This window comes from Eulemur rufifrons, chromosome 7 (assembly GCF_041146395.1).
Source record: "Eulemur rufifrons isolate Redbay chromosome 7, OSU_ERuf_1, whole genome shotgun sequence".
Classification (NCBI taxonomy): Eukaryota; Metazoa; Chordata; class Mammalia; order Primates; family Lemuridae; genus Eulemur; species Eulemur rufifrons.
Window position 1 is genome coordinate 118261971 of NC_090989.1, and position 17746 is coordinate 118279716.

At 37.3% G+C, this 17746-nt stretch overlaps 1 protein-coding gene across 8 annotated transcripts in view; it reads right to left on the reverse strand.

The window, feature by feature from the left end:
* ARMC8 (armadillo repeat containing 8) overlaps positions 1–17746 on the reverse strand; it is a 105369-nt gene that overhangs the window by 81021 nt on the left and 6602 nt on the right. For 5 of the 8 annotated variants that reach the window (XM_069473186.1, XM_069473184.1, XM_069473189.1 and 2 more), the window contains one exon: positions 3443–3519. The exons of the other annotated variants lie outside the window; for them this stretch is intronic. In XM_069473186.1, coding sequence (XP_069329287.1) covers positions 3443–3519 — 77 coding nt within the window. The remainder of the gene's footprint in view (positions 1–3442; positions 3520–17746) is intronic. 8 annotated transcript variants of the gene reach the window in all.

The following is a 17746-nucleotide window of genomic DNA, read 5'->3' on the forward strand; positions in this document are numbered from 1 at the left end:
CTGCAAAGGCTAGTTTATGACCTACACAATGACCTCCCTCCTCTCTCTGCTCATATCTTACTCCATACCTAAGATCCATACCTAATAATCTTCTATTTAGTTATGCATATAAAATTTTGCTCTTTTGGAGAAAAAGATCTGATTTTATATTCAAACCTTTGATACAATAGGATCATTCAAGTTTATGCTAAATATTGTACTACTAACAAAAAAGTTATCTCTAAATAACTCCTCATTCTTCAAGAACTGAAAATCAAGCAGTTCTGATGCTTAACATTATTTTTCAACAGGGGCATACTTACTCACTAGGTAAAATCATCCCTTGTGATGTGAGTTATCTACAAACAAGTTCTCTATTTTTATGGGTGGAGCTATAGCTCTAACTCAGCTGAGTAGACTAGTTATAAACTATGATGAAAATTCATTACTCACTTGTAATTTCTTTGATTTTTTCCTGCTAGTATGTTATATATATTCTTTATCTATCTATTAACATCTATTAGACATGGGGCCTTGCTATGTTGCCTAAGCTGGACTCAATCTCCTGGCCTCAAGTGATCCTCCTACCTCAACTTCCCAAGCAGCTAAATCTGGCATATGTTCACAATCTTTATTGAGAAAAATCAAATTTAATGTAGCTAGAAAAATGATAAAATTATAGTTGGCTTGCAGCCAAAGCTGTAATTCTTGTCAATTATTTTATGTCCCTCCAATTAAATATTTTGTATTTAAAGCTGACTATTTCAGTCTCTGTCTTTTCCTTCTCTAAAATTAGTAGGCTACTTTTGGTTGTTTATACTCTGTGGCCACCTACCTACTTTGGTCTAGTAATGGTCTCTCTGTGACTCAATGGTGACTGTGTAATGTGTATACAAAGGAAAGATTTGGTAACTCTCTTTTCCTAAATACAATTTTGGTCCCCTTTTCTGCTATCAATATTGTATTAAACAAAATTACTTAAAAATAAATAAAATGCTAAAACTAAATTCACTTTTCATTGTCTTGACCATGTACAATTAATTTTCAGACAGTGATAAAGTTCAAGAAAGAATTAAGTCAAAAAGAATAAATACTTCTATCTGGAAAAAAGAAAGCTTTATCAAATCACACTACATATATCTCCATAAGGTTAGCTCTACTCTAACATAAAGTGGAAAAATATTGGGTGATCTGTTCCTCTCAAACTATAAACAGATTTTAGTATTGTAAGTAGCAATAATATTTACCAGAATAAGGTATCACTTGCATTCTCTTGTCGGAGTCAAGAATCCTAGTCCTTCTCCCTCTTCTCCTTCAGTTTAAATTGTTTAATCTGCTTGTTTTTTTTAAATTTGAGTTTTCCATTCTCTTCTTTGAAGAGAATCACCTTATTTTCGAAGTTGTTTCAAGGCTAACAACAACCAACCACTTAAATGTCAGTTGGTGGGTATCTACAACATATCAGGCATTGAATTTTATAATTCTGACTTAATTCTCACAATAAACTGGCAAGATGGGTAGTATTATTGTCTCTTTACAGACGATGAATTTGAGGTTCAAGGAAGTTAAGTAACTTGCCCAAGCACACAACTAGGAAGGGGCCCCACTAGGAAATGTCAGAATGAGGAATTCAACCCACTGTTGTCCAACTTCAAAGCCTGTGCTCTTTCTACTCCACTATCCCTTCACATAAACAATCTTTCTTTCTCTAGCTAACAGCTAATTATGTCTGAGACTTGATAATTTTTCAAGAGGCACTAAGGCTATCAAACTACACCTTAGCTGCTTGGTTTTAATTCAATCTTTCCCAATGTTCTTTTATTGCTTGATATTCTATCAACATTTGAGAAGCTACGGTGTTTTCTGGTAAATGAAAAATTTCTCAAAGTGACAGGTAACACTTGAATCAGCTACTCATATCAGATACAACTCAAGATACATAAGTCTATCACACAGAATCCTAGGTTAATAAATTCAGCTTTCTCCTAAATAACCATAGTAGCAGTAATAATAATAACATCATTTTCTAATATCATTTATTGAACACTTAGTGAGTCTAATATTTTCAACTAAATTACTTATTGAGCACTCTTAAGTGATAATTAGAATTCTCTATATACAAAGCTGTCTGGCTGTGTGGGAAGAATCTGCCTGTCTAAGGAAGAGTGTTAAATTAAACCTACCCCTCAACTAATCTGCATGTGTTTGGTAAAACCCAAACTGATTTATTTAACAGATGGATTTAATACCACTTTTCCTGGTAATAAATTAGGCTAAAAGGGAGTTGACTAAATCATTATAAAGTCTTTAGTTAAGGGGACAGAGGCAAAGTTAACATAATGAGAAAAAAGAAATATTGTATCCTGTTGTTTCTGTAAACTGAGAAGATGTGAACTTAAGTGTCAAGTATCTCCAGTGGGTCCTGACCAGTTCCTCACTTTCCCTTCCAGTTCAACTGAATAGCTGAGCAGCCTTAAACCACTTTTATCTCAGGTCCCTTTATAAATTCACACCACCTCCAAGACATCCCTCCTCCAATGCCTAGGGGGAGGAAGTGTCCGAAGAAACTTGTATAAACAAAGCCTCCTAGGGTTGAGCAAGAGTTAAGGTAGTACTTGGCTGGTAACACTAATAGGGTAGGAGAAGAAGAAAAGGACTCACTTATTTGTGCCCTCACTGCTTCGCCAAATATATTATATCTCATCTTGACCCTTTTGTGTGTCCTTTCTCCCTTGGACATAGTTTAGGCTGGTGGATCCTCCGTGTTAGGTGGATCCTAAGGAGTCTTAGACTGTAACTTCTTCCTTAGAATTAACATGTTAGGAGTATGATAATCCCAAACTCAAAAGGAGAAGAAATTCATCTTTCGGTCACGTGAAATCTTATACCATTCGTCCTGCTTAATTTTTCAAACGCATAATCAGTTTATGCTTCCTCTCGTGTCTCTTCTCATTAAAAATGAGGAAATTTTAGAGGAAAGAAGGACATTTAGGTTATCCAGAGTTTATTTAAATTTTCTAATGACTGCTTTCTAAATTCTGATATTTAAAACATCAACAGGAGACTCAAACCTTGGTGACAGTTAACGAGTTAACCAAAAATGGTACAAAACAAAGCAAAAAAATCCTACTGACCTATTTTCCCACTGCTTTTCACTTATAAAATATCAATTTATTCTCTTGCTTTTGTGAATATTATGGTAGCAAAAGCATTCTGCAAAGGAAAAATTTTTTTAAATGTAAAACAAGTATTCTACAAAAAAATGAAGCTAACCATGTCAGATAACAACTATCCAAAAGACAATTCTTTATAGTAAAATATTAAAAGCCACGAATGTCAAGTAGTCTTTCCAAAAAAGCCAAATGAAAGAAAAAAGTTATAATCCTACATTTTTCAAAATTATAATCTTCATAATGAAAACAAACAAGACTTTTTGATAGACTCTTAAATGCATACTACTTACATGACACCTTGTAGAACTTTCTGGGGATCAGGGTCAAATAGCCTGTCAACATAGTGGCGACTGCTAGCTGTTACTTCCTAGAAAGTGGGGGGAAAAATTATGACATCTGAAGCCATGCAAATCACAAATCACAGTATCACCTACAACATCAAAAATGTTAGATTAGATTAGCTATATAAATCTAACTTAAGGTAAATGCATTAAAATTTCTATGAAATGCTTATTTTTGCCTCTTTATGATATGGGATACTTAATCAGGTGATTTTTCTCTTTCAGATATCACAATAATTGGAAACCGCATGTTCATTTCAAGATGCCAAAGATCAATATTTTTCTAAGAACACCCAATTTCAAAAGTAAGAAAGTCCATGAGATACTACAAATTTTGCAATGCCTTGAAACTGGCAGAAGAATCTGAAAAATCAACATAACTATAAAGCACACAATAACTTTGTTTCATTGGGAAAAATATTAAGTGTATTTTTGTAAATACTTTATAAAATCAGTCTGAGAAAAGCTTGTGACAAGAAGATAAACAGTAAGATAGAGAAGAAAGAAGACATGCAATTCTCATTAACAATTTAACTGGTCAGTAGGTCCTTTGTAGTGAGCCCCGCAAGCTTCACCAACAGAACTGGGTATATGTGTTAAGAAGCAAGCTAAGTTTCTTCATTAACTGCTGCTGCTGGATGTCACACATGTATGAAAGATAGATAGGAATGTTTCTTTTGTTTAGTACACACTAAAGAGGAGAAAATCTGGCTCTCATCTAAGGAAAGGGGTGTGGACTTCACGGAACAGGCTATAAGGTGCAGTCTAGGTATAAGAGGACCGCCTTTAGACTGATGTAGAAGAGTTTAACTGCCAGGGAGCAGAAATAAATGAAAAATAAAAACTGAAATAAAGGAGGTGTCACACTTTCTGTGAAGGAAAATAATTAAGAATTAGGTTGATATGTACGTGCAACAGAGCTGTGTAGTCTGAATTGGATAAGGATGGGCAGAAGTAGAGAGGGTATAAAGAGCAAAGGGAGACACTTACCTCCTTTTATTTGTATTGTGGGGTTGGCTCTATTATGTAACTTGTGTAATACATATTTAGGGGTAATACTTTTTTATATTTAATTTTCAATACTTTAACATTATTTAAAACAGAGAACATATATTTAAGAACCAGAGAAAAGGGAGTTTTGTCCCCTGCTGGATTATCCTTATTTACTGTCACCCATTGACAACAAATTATTATAGGAAGGAAGAAATAACTTTTCTACTTTACTCAGAATGCCAAATCAGTAAGAGTTCACTGCCATGATACAATACCAGCTTAAACTTCTGAGTCATCAAAAATAACTCTGGAGAACTACACAAACTCTAGTTTCCTGATAATATAGTTAACCTAACTCAAAGCATATTTTCATATTCTGAACTTGCTACAAAAATATACTCATAGGCAACTCAAATACCTGCCTTTAGTATGCACTCCATTTACAAAGAACAGTGGCAACAAATAAGCAAAAATGATGAAAACTCTTATGCCCACCATGGTACCATTAAAGCACCTGCTACTGGGGTCTGTTTTCCTCAAAATAATGGAATCACAGAGTTGGAAGGACTCAATAATTATCTGCCCAATCCCTTGGTTTACAAATGAAGCTTCTTATGATCTTTACCTATTTGTCAAATCATCAAAGGTTAATAAGTAAGGACAGAAATAACTCTACAAATACATCAAGAAACAATATATCAAGTGCCAAAGCTAGAGTAAAACTGAAAAAAGCATTTCTGTAATACAAACAGTAAGTTTTACCACTCCATTTGAGTACGTATGTTTTCCTGGCATTCTAACAGAATAAGTAAGATCTTTTGAGCAAATCAGACCCTTAGTCTCCCTCCTATCCAGTGACTGATCTTAGAGAAGTTGGTTGTGGAAAATAGATAAAAGTACACTAAAATGGACAAGGAAAGAAAGAATGAGTCAATACCACAATCACAGCCATAGGCATGTGAAGCCAACACATATAAACCATCAGCAAGTATACCAGTTGCTGGCACTGAAAAAGAACAGAGGGTAGAGAGGCAGCCACAGAATGTAAAACACAAAAGGCTAACCAATAGGTGGCTCATAATTGGAGATTTCAGACTGCCTTTTGGTTAAAGTTCTATGCTAGGTGCCAAAGAAGGTATAAGAGGACACTGAGGCAGAGCCTTGCACTTAAGGAGTTTATAATCTGTAACTGGTTGCCACGTAAACAAAAAATGATCATTTAAGCCAGTGGTCCCTAACATTTTTGGCACCAGGGACCAGTTTCATGGAATACATTTTTCCATGGAGGGGTAGGGGGAGGCGGTGGAGCTCTGTGGCGCAGTCCCCACCAGTCCACAGACCATGGGTTGGGGACTGCAGATCTAAGCTGCCTAGTAGTAGCAAGCAAGCTCAGGGGATATAGTCACTTATTCAACTTTATTTTACTCTGTACTTTTGCCTAACATATTCATTTGTCTGTCTGTATGGGACAATTCTCACATTTCACTACTTTCCCTTGTAGATTAGGTCACTCTTCCCCTCTCAACTCTCTTCTTTCAGAAGCCAGCTTGAAAATTTAAGGGCTAGGGAGAGAGGGCAATCAATTTGGTATAGATATTAAATAGGTTGGTCAAGGAAAGCACTCTCAAAAGGAGACGTGAGTAAAGACTTGAAGAAGATGAAGGAACAAGTTATGCACCTATTTGGGGGCAGAGCTTTTTAGGCAAAGAAAACAGCAAATGCAGAGACTCGATAACGGGAATTGTCTGCCAAGATCAAAGAACAGGAGGCCTTTATAGCTGGAGCAGAATGAGCAAAGGAGAAAGCAGCAGATGAGGTCAGAGATAAAGAACTGCACTATCTGATAGCCAGTAGCCTCATCTGACATTTGAAATGTGGCTAGGAACTGAATTTTGTTTGCTTATTGTTTAACTTTAATTAATTAAAATTAAGAAACCAATACTGGATTCAGTTATTTAAAAACTTTTAAGAATGGTTTGGAACTACTTGGATACATGAGTCTACTTTTTCGACCGTGTGAGTTGGGAAGCTATTAGACGGTTTTGGGAAAATAGAGACATGATCTGATTTATGGTTTTAAAGGACCACTCTGGTTGCAATTAGGAACAGACAAATGTGTGGAAAGGGGGAGGGGTTACAGGACAAAAGCAGGGAGACTAAGTAGGGGGTTATTTCAATCATCAGAAAAGCTGTTATTTCAAAGATGATGGTAGCCTAGAGTAGGGCAAATATTGTGGAGGTAAGATTCCAGATAAATGTTGAACTTAAAAATGACTGTCAAACTGGATATATTGTTAGACTAGATGCAGGGTAGGAGAGAAGGGAGAAGCCAAGGGTAACACTTAAGGTTTTTACCAGAGCACCTAGAAAGATTACGTTGCCAGTTAATGAGATGAGGAAGACTGTGGGAGCTGCAGGTTTGAGTGGGAAAATCAAAAGATCAGTTTTGAGGCCAGGCATGGTAGCTCATTCCCGTAATCCTAGCACTTTGGGAGGCCGAGGTGGAAGAATCACATAAGGACAGGAGTTTGAGATCAGCCTGAACAATACAGTGAGATTCCAGCTCTACAAAAAAATAGAAAAAATTAGCCAGGCATAGTGGCATAAGGCTGGGACTAGAGGATCACTTGAGCCCAGGAGTTTGAAGTTGCAGTGAGCTATGATGATACCACTGCACTCCAGCCTGGGCAACAAAGCAAGACTCTGTCTCAAAAAAAGAAAAAAGAAAAAGAAAAAAGTTCAGTTTTGGACATGTTAGGATTGATAATCCTATTAGACATCCAAATGAGAATGTCAAGCTGGCAGTGGATAGGATAGTCTAGAGTTTAGGAAAAAGTTGTGGGCTGGAGATACAAATCAGGGCGTTGTTGGCATATAAATAGGATAAGCTCACTAAGGAAGTGACCATGGATAGAGCAAGACCTGAAGACTCTGGAGCACCTCAAATAAGCAGCCAGTGTGGTGGGAAGAAATCTGGGAAGTCATATCAGAGAATATTTCGTAAAGGGAATAATCAACTATGTCAAACCCATGGTCTGTGGCATAAAACAATGACTAAGACCTCACCATTGGATTTAGGGACAGGAAGGTCACCAGTGATCTTGACAACAGTAGTATAGTGGGACCAAAGCCTGCTTAGAGAGGACTTAAGAGAGAATGGGCGAAGAGGAACTAGAGAAAGTAAGTACAGACAACTTTCAAGGAATTTCATTGTACAGGGGAGTGAAGAAATAGGGTAGTAGCTAGAGGGAGAAGTAGAGTCAGGAGAAATTCCATTTTTTAAGATGGAATAAATTAGAAATTATTAGTGCTTATTCATTGATAGAAATTTTTTAATAGAAAAGAAAAATTAATGTTGCATGAGGGGAAAAAATTCTGAAACAATGTTCATGAACAATTGAAAAGAATGGGATTTACTGATCAAGTAGAGCATGGGAAGTACAATAACCAGAGGAAATTAATTAGGTGGATATGGTGGTAAGAGCTTATGAAAGTTCTCTTCAGATTACTTCTATTTTTTAAAGTAAAAATGGGGGAAGAAATGTGAGTGGTTTGAAGAAAGAGGGGAAGGAATAAGACACTGAATGGCCAGGAAAATGTACCAGGACTGCCAGGGAACACTAAGGGTCCTCCTGAGGCTCATGATTATAAATTTAAAGTGAAACCAGTCAGCATGGCTGTGTTCTTCTCCAGCTACATTCAAATGCACAGAAGCAGACAGGCATGAAGAAGAGAGCTGGATTTAACTGAAATTTTACAAGGCAAGGATGACAAAGGTAGAGGAAGGGGTCAACTGAGTTGAAGGTATATACAAGGGTATGATTATAATGAAGGCTAGTTAAAAAGCAGAATTAATAGACTATAGGTAACACAGGAACTGAAAGATTATTGGCACTGGGGTAGTAGTAGTAGGGTTGGGAGGAGAGAAGACAGTGACCAGGATGCTTGATATTGTGATTATAAAGGGATTTTAGTCGTTGGTAAGGTCAAGGTCTAGGAAATGACCACTGAAGCAAGTACCTCAAGGCAGGATGGATGATATGATCATCGCAGGAGTCTAGACTTTTAGAAAACTGTTTATGTAAATAATGGAACTTTCATAAATTATCACAGGAGTAGTACTAGAAAGAGTGATCACAAACTAGGAAATGAGGGAATGATCAAGGGGTCTGTCGATGATTACAACAAGGTAGAATCTGATGAGATTCAAAGCTGGAGTTTTTAGAGAAAAGGGAAAGAGAGGGGTATGAAAACACCAATGAGGAGCAAGGGGGACCTCTAATCCCACCTTTAGGCCAAACGATATGAAGGATGTGAGAGGAAAAACAGCCACTAGCTGAGAAGACCACAGGAGAAGGCAGGGGAAAAAGCATCATCAGGTGAAAAGCCCAGTTTCATTCTTAACAAAAAGCTGAAGGAAATGGAGGAGAGGATAAAGGAAGTCCAGTGAAAGAAACAGAAGACACACAAGGGATCCAGATAGAAAAGTAAACAGACAGCTATGTGGGCATGACGAATGACCCTATAGTCCTGGGCTTCTTACAGTTAATGTAAACAGAGATGAAGAGCTTAATCCTGATGACCCCAAGGCAAAGAGTAGAGGTGAGGCTCTGAGTATTAGGGGGAGGTAAATGAATTTTGGGGCCCTTCCTCTCTTTTTTTTTTCTTTCTTTTCTTTTTCTTTTTTTTTGAGACAGAGTCTCACTCTGTTGCCCAGGCTAGAGTGTCGTGGGGTCAGCCTAGCTCACAGCAACCTCAAACTCCTGGGCTCAAGCAATCCTCCTGCCTTAGCCTCCTGAGTAGCTGGGACTACAAGCATGCGCCACCATGCTCGGCTAATTTTTCTATATATATTTTTAGCTGTCCATATAATTTCTTTCTATTTTTAGTACAGATGGGGTCTCGCTGTTGCTCAGGCTAGTCTCGAACTCCTGAGCTCAAACAATCCACCTGCCTTGATCTCCCAGAGTGCTAGGATTACAGGCGTGAGCCACCGCGTCCAGCCCTCATTCTTCATAGTAACAGTATAGATGCCGGGGACAGCCTGTGGGCATTTTTTTTAAATCTGGACACTTTTTGTTTATTCCAGAGAAGCACTGGGGTTCCTTTTTCCCTCCTGCCCATGGAGGCAAGCAGGTTAAGAGGGTTTCCGATGTTCTGTCCTTTCAAAATGTGGCTTCATTCTCACTTCAAAACACCAATGTCCTTTTGAGTTACTTTCTGTAACTTCCAGTAGTTGGTAGGATTTGTATACGTGGTGATTACACCATCCTCCCAATCTACAGAGTCAACGTGTCAAGCAGCCAGCTAAAACTCAAGGTACTGTCTGTGCTCATGGAGAGCAAAGCTAGCCAGGGTCAGACCTATGAACTTTGTCTTCTGGTATAGAGCTTCAAACAAATGAGCTTGCAAGCCCTCAAAACCTAACTCTGAACTCATTTTACATTTTCAAAACTGCAATAAAATCACCACAAATGTATATGTTATTAATAAAAACTTGTTAATTTTTCATTTGAAAATGTACATGGATCCCTTTAGCAGAAAATTTACAGACATCAAATTTGTGAATCAGAGTTAATTAATTCCAAGAAGTTGATTCTACTGTGTGTGCTACATAGGTGCTGATGGTTTAAAAAAAAAAAAAAAAAAAAAGGAGGAAAAGGTGAGGAGAAGTCTGAGGCAAATTTCTTCTTTCAGGAAAACAAAAACAGCAACAAGTAATGAATTACATTCCATTGTGAAGTATTCTGTGGAAGCAATTTTCCTTTTATTAAGGTGACCATCTGTGTCAGGCAGCCTCTAAGATGGCCCTCAATGATCCCTACCTCCTGGTATCCATGCCCTTGTACAATCCCCTCCCCTTGAGTGAGGACTGGACTTAGTGACTTGGTTCCAGGAAATGGAATACAACAGAGACGATGAGATGCCATTTCAGAAATTTCAGCTCTTTTGCTACAAGGGCATGAATACAGTTATCTGTGGCATATGTATCTTGCTCTGTAAACCTTTATCTTGCTTTTACTCTATAATCCTATTTTGCTCCCCCTCAGTAAATTTTACCTCGTGCTTGCCAAAAAAAAAAAAAAAAAAAGGAAGTTTCAGAGTTACCACCCACAAACCCTCCTCTCTCTCTCTCTCTGACAGAAGCTAGTTGCTAGGCTGTGAGTTGCCCTATGGAGAGGCCCACATGGCATGGGCCTAAATCCTGCCAACAACTATATGAGTGAGCTTGGAATTGGATTATCCCTGAACTGACCCTTCAGGTGAGAATGCAGCTCCTGCTGACAGGACAACTGTAATTTCATAAGAGACCTTGGGCCAGAGGCATCAGCTAAACCACACCTGAATTCCCAACCTACAAAAACCATGAGATAATAAATGGCTGTTTTAAGCAGTTAAATTTGGGGGCAATTTGTTACACAGAAATAGAAAATTTATAGGCCTTTAAATTTATGTACATTTATCATCCATATAAGAGTGAAAGAGAGCATTATTAATTATTGTCACAGAATGGTATGCATAAACCAAGAGTGTTGGGGACAAATTGAATTGTAAAATCACCCTACCTTTTGTTCATTTTTAGTAGTACAAAAGAACTGAGGAAAAACTTATAGACAGCTCAGAATAGTGGTCAGATGTCCCGAAAAGGCAAACTAGACAAGGCTCTAATTGCTCCTCTGAATAAACTACCCAGGACTAGAGTGAATTTAAGCCACTTCCCTTTGAAAAGAACTACTTCAGGAAGGGTGTTGGATGGCAAACCGCTAAGTCCCAAACTTGTCACGAATAGGATGTAACTCAAAAATAAGGAGAAATAAGTGTTCAACTGAAGTTTTGGAGTGAAACTGTGAGTTTACTAGACAATGAAGAATGAAAGGTTAAAGGCTAATAAGAAATATCGAACTTATTTTACTCCAATAAAGCCCTGCCCTCTGTATATTTCATTAAAATACAATGCTGTTTATTTCTAACATACACAGGCATTGTGTAGTAGAAAGAACAAAGGATTTGGCATTTGAAAGACTGGGTTTGAGTCCTAGTTTTACCACTTACTAGCTATGTAACTTTGGACAAAAATAACATTTTGAGACTGTTTCTTCAATTATAAAATGGTAATATTATCACATAGCTCAGAGTGTGGCTCAAATGAGATAATATACAGAAAAGCCCCTTGTAAACTATAAAAGCACCCTACAAATAATGATTTCAGGAGAATTCTATTCTTGTAGAAAAACGATAACTGCCTTAACAAGTGTACTAACATCCTTTCAGTTATTCATATTCAAGGGTAAGCCTAATTATTCAAAGAGAACTGTCCTTACCTGATAGCAGCTTACTCTCAGACCAAGCTAAATACTTAGCAAGAAATACACTGGTTTAGTATGTTACAGTTTACAAAGCATTTTCATATCTATTTTCTCATTTAATTCATGTGCTCTTTAAAAATTAAAATAGTATTACAATTCCCAATGGGGTATCCTGACCCCCCCCGCATAAGAAATAAATGTTTAAATCAGTTATTGCTAATTATAATTTTTATATATATATATATATATATATATATTTTTTTTTTTTTTTTTTTTTTTGAGACAGAGTCTCACTTTGTTGCCTAGGCTAGAATGAGTGCCGTGGTGTCAGCCTAGCTCACAGCAACCTCAAACTCCTGGGCTCAAGTGATCCTCCTGCCTCAGCCTCCCAAGTAGCTGAGACTACAGGAGCGAGCCTCCATGCCCGGCTAATTTTTTGTTTCTATTTTTAGTTGACTGGGTAATTTTTTCCATTTTTAGTAGAGATGGGGTCTGGCTCTTGCTCAGGCTGGTCTTGAACTCCTGACCTCCAGCGATCCTCCCACCTCGGCCTACCAGAGTGCTAGAATTACAGGCATGAGCCACCATGCCCGGCCTGCTAATCAGAATTTAATAAGTCAATTAGTACACAAACCACTGGGAACTTCAAGATAAAATTGTTCATAATTTAGCATTGTCAGAGAAAATTCTGGCTTGGGGAAAGATCAAAAATACATACAAAAATAGTATGTTTGAACTCTATTAAGATTCAGTTTTAAATCCATTTCAGGTTGAAATTCAACTTGTATCATTAATTTACCAGGTATTATACTAGGTGTTGCAAATAGAGTCTCTTACCCTCAGCGGTTTGTAGCCCAGAAAGGAAACACATGTATGCAAGTAAATTACAAGCGTAACTTGTAACAAACGATTAAGTATAACCATAAAAGTGAACACAAAGTAAAAAGAGAGTTGAAGACACAATTAACTGAAGTTGGGAGCGGAATGGAAGGTAATGTCTAAGCAGTGGGGATGATTATGCTGAAAAACTAATCTTAATTTGCCAGGTGAAAAAGGGAGGGGGGGGAAATAAGGACTCCAGGCAGAAAGCACAACATATGAGGCAATAGGTGTGTCTGAGAAACAAAATGCAATTTAGTATTATGATGAAATAGTATTTGGATGGGAATACAAAATAATGCTTAAGTTGTATTTTTTAATACAATCAGTCAGCAAATATTTAAACAGCTATGCAGGCACTATTCTAGGCAATGAACAAACAAACAAAAAGCCCACCCTTGCAGCGTTTACAGTTCAGCAAGGGGAGAAAGATAAAAAACAATAAACATAATAAATAAATGATATAGTATATTAGAGGGTTATACACAGTATGGGGAAAATATTTATCAGCACATTTTATTTCCAAGTCTTTATACTGTAACTATACTGTCCCATGCTGGGAGAAGAGAAAGGGAGGGTACACTTAAGATACACACATCACTCAGAAAGCCCCATGCTCTCAGCAGTTCTAAACAGGGGCAGAACTACTCCTTAGAATACATTGTGTAAATCTGAGGAAGTGACTTTGGCTGTCACAGTGACAACAGGTGCTACTGATATCTAGTGGGCAAGGACTAAAGCTATTAGATGAACTGGGACCATGGGCACACATCCCACAACTTTCCTCTATCCAATCATGTAAGCAAAAAACCCATTCATAATTACCGAGCCTAGAATCTAACTCCATTTTACACATAAACACAAAATATGTTTTGTACCATTTTAATGTATAATCAATCTTCCAAGAATGTAACTTCCATATGAATGAAGAAAAGGCCATACTTCGTCTTGTTAGGAACTTTACTAAAAATCTTTAATTATAAAGTCACATAAAAATACCATTTAAATAACCACCACAACATACCTTTATCAGTCTGCAGTGTAGCTGTCACATTCACAGCCAAATTACATACATTTGCAAACATATCACTAATTTATTACTTCTTTTGGTATAGTAGAACCTAAATATGCAATTAAATGATATAAATTAGTATCCTGTCTTTCTCCTTTATTACAGCTGGGGCATTATACCAACTTTTAAAAAGTTACATGTGAGGACAATTAACTTATCTATGAATTTCATTTCAGCATAGCCAAGGAAGTGCCACAAAATATCTATTGTAAGAGGGTGTGAGTCTGATAGAGTTGGAAACCACTAACTGAAACAACTCTTAATGTTTCAGTCAACTAGGAGCCCCAGAACCTCTTTCCTATCCCCAAAATAATGTGAAACCTAAATTTGCTTTTCTGCTACCTCTAAAATCCTCAGTCCAAAAAGTGCTACCTTTTGTCACTGTAACAATTTACTGAAACGCCAAATAAGTGCACTGCTCAGATTAGTCACAAATTCGCAATGGCTCATTTTACAGCCTAGGGACATTCAATGTATTAGTACTTGTCCCTAGAACTGCCACAATCCAGAATATCAGAAACCAGTACTTTGAAAGTAGCACATTACTAAACTGTGCCTTAATTTCAAATCACATGCCTTCCTCTTTGTTCTGGTTGTGTTTTCATGAAATCATGAAAGACACAAAATCTTAAATACTATTTCACTGCTACCTAAAGAGTTCTGGTGATGTATATTATATAATATTTCTCTGCCAGAGAGTTAATTTCACTATTAGACAAACTAATTGCTAGAGAATTCTTTCCTAATTTTGATGGGAAAAAATCTGCCTCCATTTGGAACAAGACAGAAAAGGATATTATCATCAACAAAGATCTTTTACTTGCAGAAAGCTATCATGCCCTTCCTATGTATTCCAAAATTCTTACTTGCCTCTGAAAGGAGAAAAAATTAGAAGAAAACACCCAAATACAACTTGAAATCCAAGATTTGGATGTGAATTTGTTGTTTTGTTTTTGTTTGTTTGCTTTAATTTTGGTTTGCTCTTTGTATTCTAGTAAACTTCCGGCCCCATTAGGACTTGATCAGACTTAAACATTCAAACATCCATCTTTTAGATTTCTCATGTATTATTTTTGCAACTATTTTTATCCTTAAAGTTTTTTCATGGGATTCATTCTTTGGTATTTCTAAAGTGTCACTGCAACCTCCCTCCCAGATTAAAGGTCTGCTTTATTGTAGCCTCTAGTAACTTTGGAAAATTTCTAAAATGTTACTTCACAGTTCAGCTGGTCTCCATCAGTGTAGAATGTAATATACGTATGGCAGTTGAGATTTCTAGAATGTAATCTGCTTTAATTTCACAAACACAATCATTAAAATACTAAAATATACAATTTTAAAATTTAATCTACTTGTATAGTATAAAAGGCAAGCCTGACCTCTCAGTAAATAAAGACTGAAAACCAGATTTTACATGTCAAGAGAATTTATTAAATATAAATAGTAAACTAAGCAGTGCTTATAAAATTGGAAAAGAAAATTCTAAAATACAGGTCTGTGCACACAATTTTGTTTTTAAAAAGTGGGAGTTTGGAGAGCTAACTCTGATACTTTATAAGACCACAGGCAAGTCAGCCTCTCCAGTGCCCAGTTTTCCCCAATAAAAAAATAAGAATGAATTAAAGATTGTCTGCAAGTTTCTTCCAGGCAAGATTTCATAATTTTATACTCAAAGGGGTTCTTTTTGTTTGTTTATTTGTTTTCATAACAGAAAAGCCAGAGCACAGATAGATTAAAGGGAATATGAAGGGTAACCTTTACTTTTTCTGGAATGTGGTGTTTTTTTTTGTTTGTTTTTTGAGATGGGGTCTCACTATGCTGCCCAGGCTGGCCTCAAACCCAAAAGCAATCCTCCCACCTTAGCCTCTGGAGTAGCTGGGACTATAGGCATGCACCACTGCACCCAGCTCTGTAGTGAGTTTTTAATGTAATAAAATATTCTTATCGCCCCTGTAAACCATTAACAATTGGTATAAATATGCTTTGGTGGTTGTAAGAACTGAAAGCAATTTAGTATTGATGCTTCTAGTCAAGTACTATGATGTTTACTCTTTTTAAGTATGGTACAAGTCACAAAAACCTGTCTGAGTCTAGATGATCTTTAACATTTCTTCTCACTATTTAATTCTATTCATTTACTCTTTGGCCAGTGACTCATGCCTGTAATCCTAGCACTTTGGGAGGCTGAGGTGGGAGGATTGCTTGAGGCCAGGAGTTGGAAAACAGCTTGAGCAACATAGTGAGACCCTGTCCCTACAAAAATAGAAAAATCAGCCTGGCATAGTGGTGCATACCTGTAGTCCCACGTACGAGGGAGGCTCAGGCAGGAGAGTCATTTGAGCCGAGGAGTTTGAGATTGCACTGAGCTATTGTGACACCACTGCAGTCTAGCCCAGGCAACAGAGCGAGACCCTGTCTCAAGAAACAAAACAAAAAAACACACACAAAAAACAAACAAACAAACACACACCTCTTCAATGTAGATGAGAATGCCTTAACTGAGGGCCAGGAAGAGATCCCTCTACATAAATGATCTAAGAACTCAGGGTGCAAAATATCATAATCTGGAAGTCCAAGGGAGCAAAAACCATCTTTGGGGAGCACATACAAAGTGGTAAGGGTTGTGAAGAGTTTTACAAAGACTGAGATATTCTCTGGATTGGTTGAGGTTCATTTAGATGCCTTCCAAGATGATAAGATGGCTCAGGAAATCCACTAGAATGCATTCAAATGCCCACTTCTCAATCCTGACAAAACAACAAAGTGAGGCTACTCAGACGTGAGTGCAGTGTTGTCCTGGACCATTTGAGCAGTTTAAATTATTATTCAAGATTGCAATCATGTAATGACTTAGAGATCCTGGGTACTAACTTTCAGGGTACACCTCAGAAATAGTATTATCCAGACAGGCCAGCTGTCTTCCAGATTAAAAAAAAATAAAGGGGCCTTACTGGCTTCAGATTCTTACAGACAATAAAACCCTTGCCTTGGAGCTATCCATGGTGCTTGACTCAGACTCAGGCCATCACTTTCAACAGTTGGTGCATTAGCTTTCCTATTCAGGATCAGTCTGACCTGCCATCCACATTGTGACCTGTGACAATCATGGCAATATCATGGCCAATGCCTATATTATGAATATGCTAGAAAATGTTAACTCTTTCTACTTTTCCTGTGCCCAGACCCACAACTGCCTTACATTGATCTAGACTGGATCTCCAGCTAACCCAGTCCTGCATCCCCGCTCTGCATCCCAGGCCTGCTACATCAACTGCTATGCAAAGTCCTTTTTGTGGACACAATACATCTTGTGAGAGATCACTGGCAAACTCTGGGCCAAAAAAAAAAAAAATCACAGCTCTTCAGAACCAAGTCCCACACATAATATCGTACCTGAATTTTAAAACCTTATTGTTACAATCTTTACCATTCCGAAATAATTTTAAATGACTTTTAAATTTTGCTGTATGTTTTTTGACTGACATTAGGACAACTAAAGGAGTTAACTCAAGATTGACTTGTGGGTTTCAGGGAATCCACCAACCTCTTGAAATTATGTGACTCTTTAGGCATATGCATGTTTTTCTGGGAAAGAGGGTATTGAGATTCTTATCCCTAAAAGATTAAGAATCACTGATCAATATGCTGATAACTCTCAAATAATGATTACTACGCCAAATTTAAGCACTCAACTTTTATATCCATCTGCCTATTGGACATTTCTAAGTGGGTGTCTGGAAAACACCTCAAACTCAGCATGTCCAAAATGAAACTCATTTGTCCCTTATTCCCCTAACATATGCCTGTGCTAACTGTCACTATCTCAGTAGATGATAATACCTAGACAAAAACGTATAAACCCTGGGCATCATGCTTGATCATAATGATCATGACTCTTTCCTTAGCTCCCTCATCCCATCAATCACCATTCAGAACTTTCTGAAAGCCTAATAAATTCTTAAAAACACCCAAGGCAAAAGAAGTATGTGTTCTGTAATCATT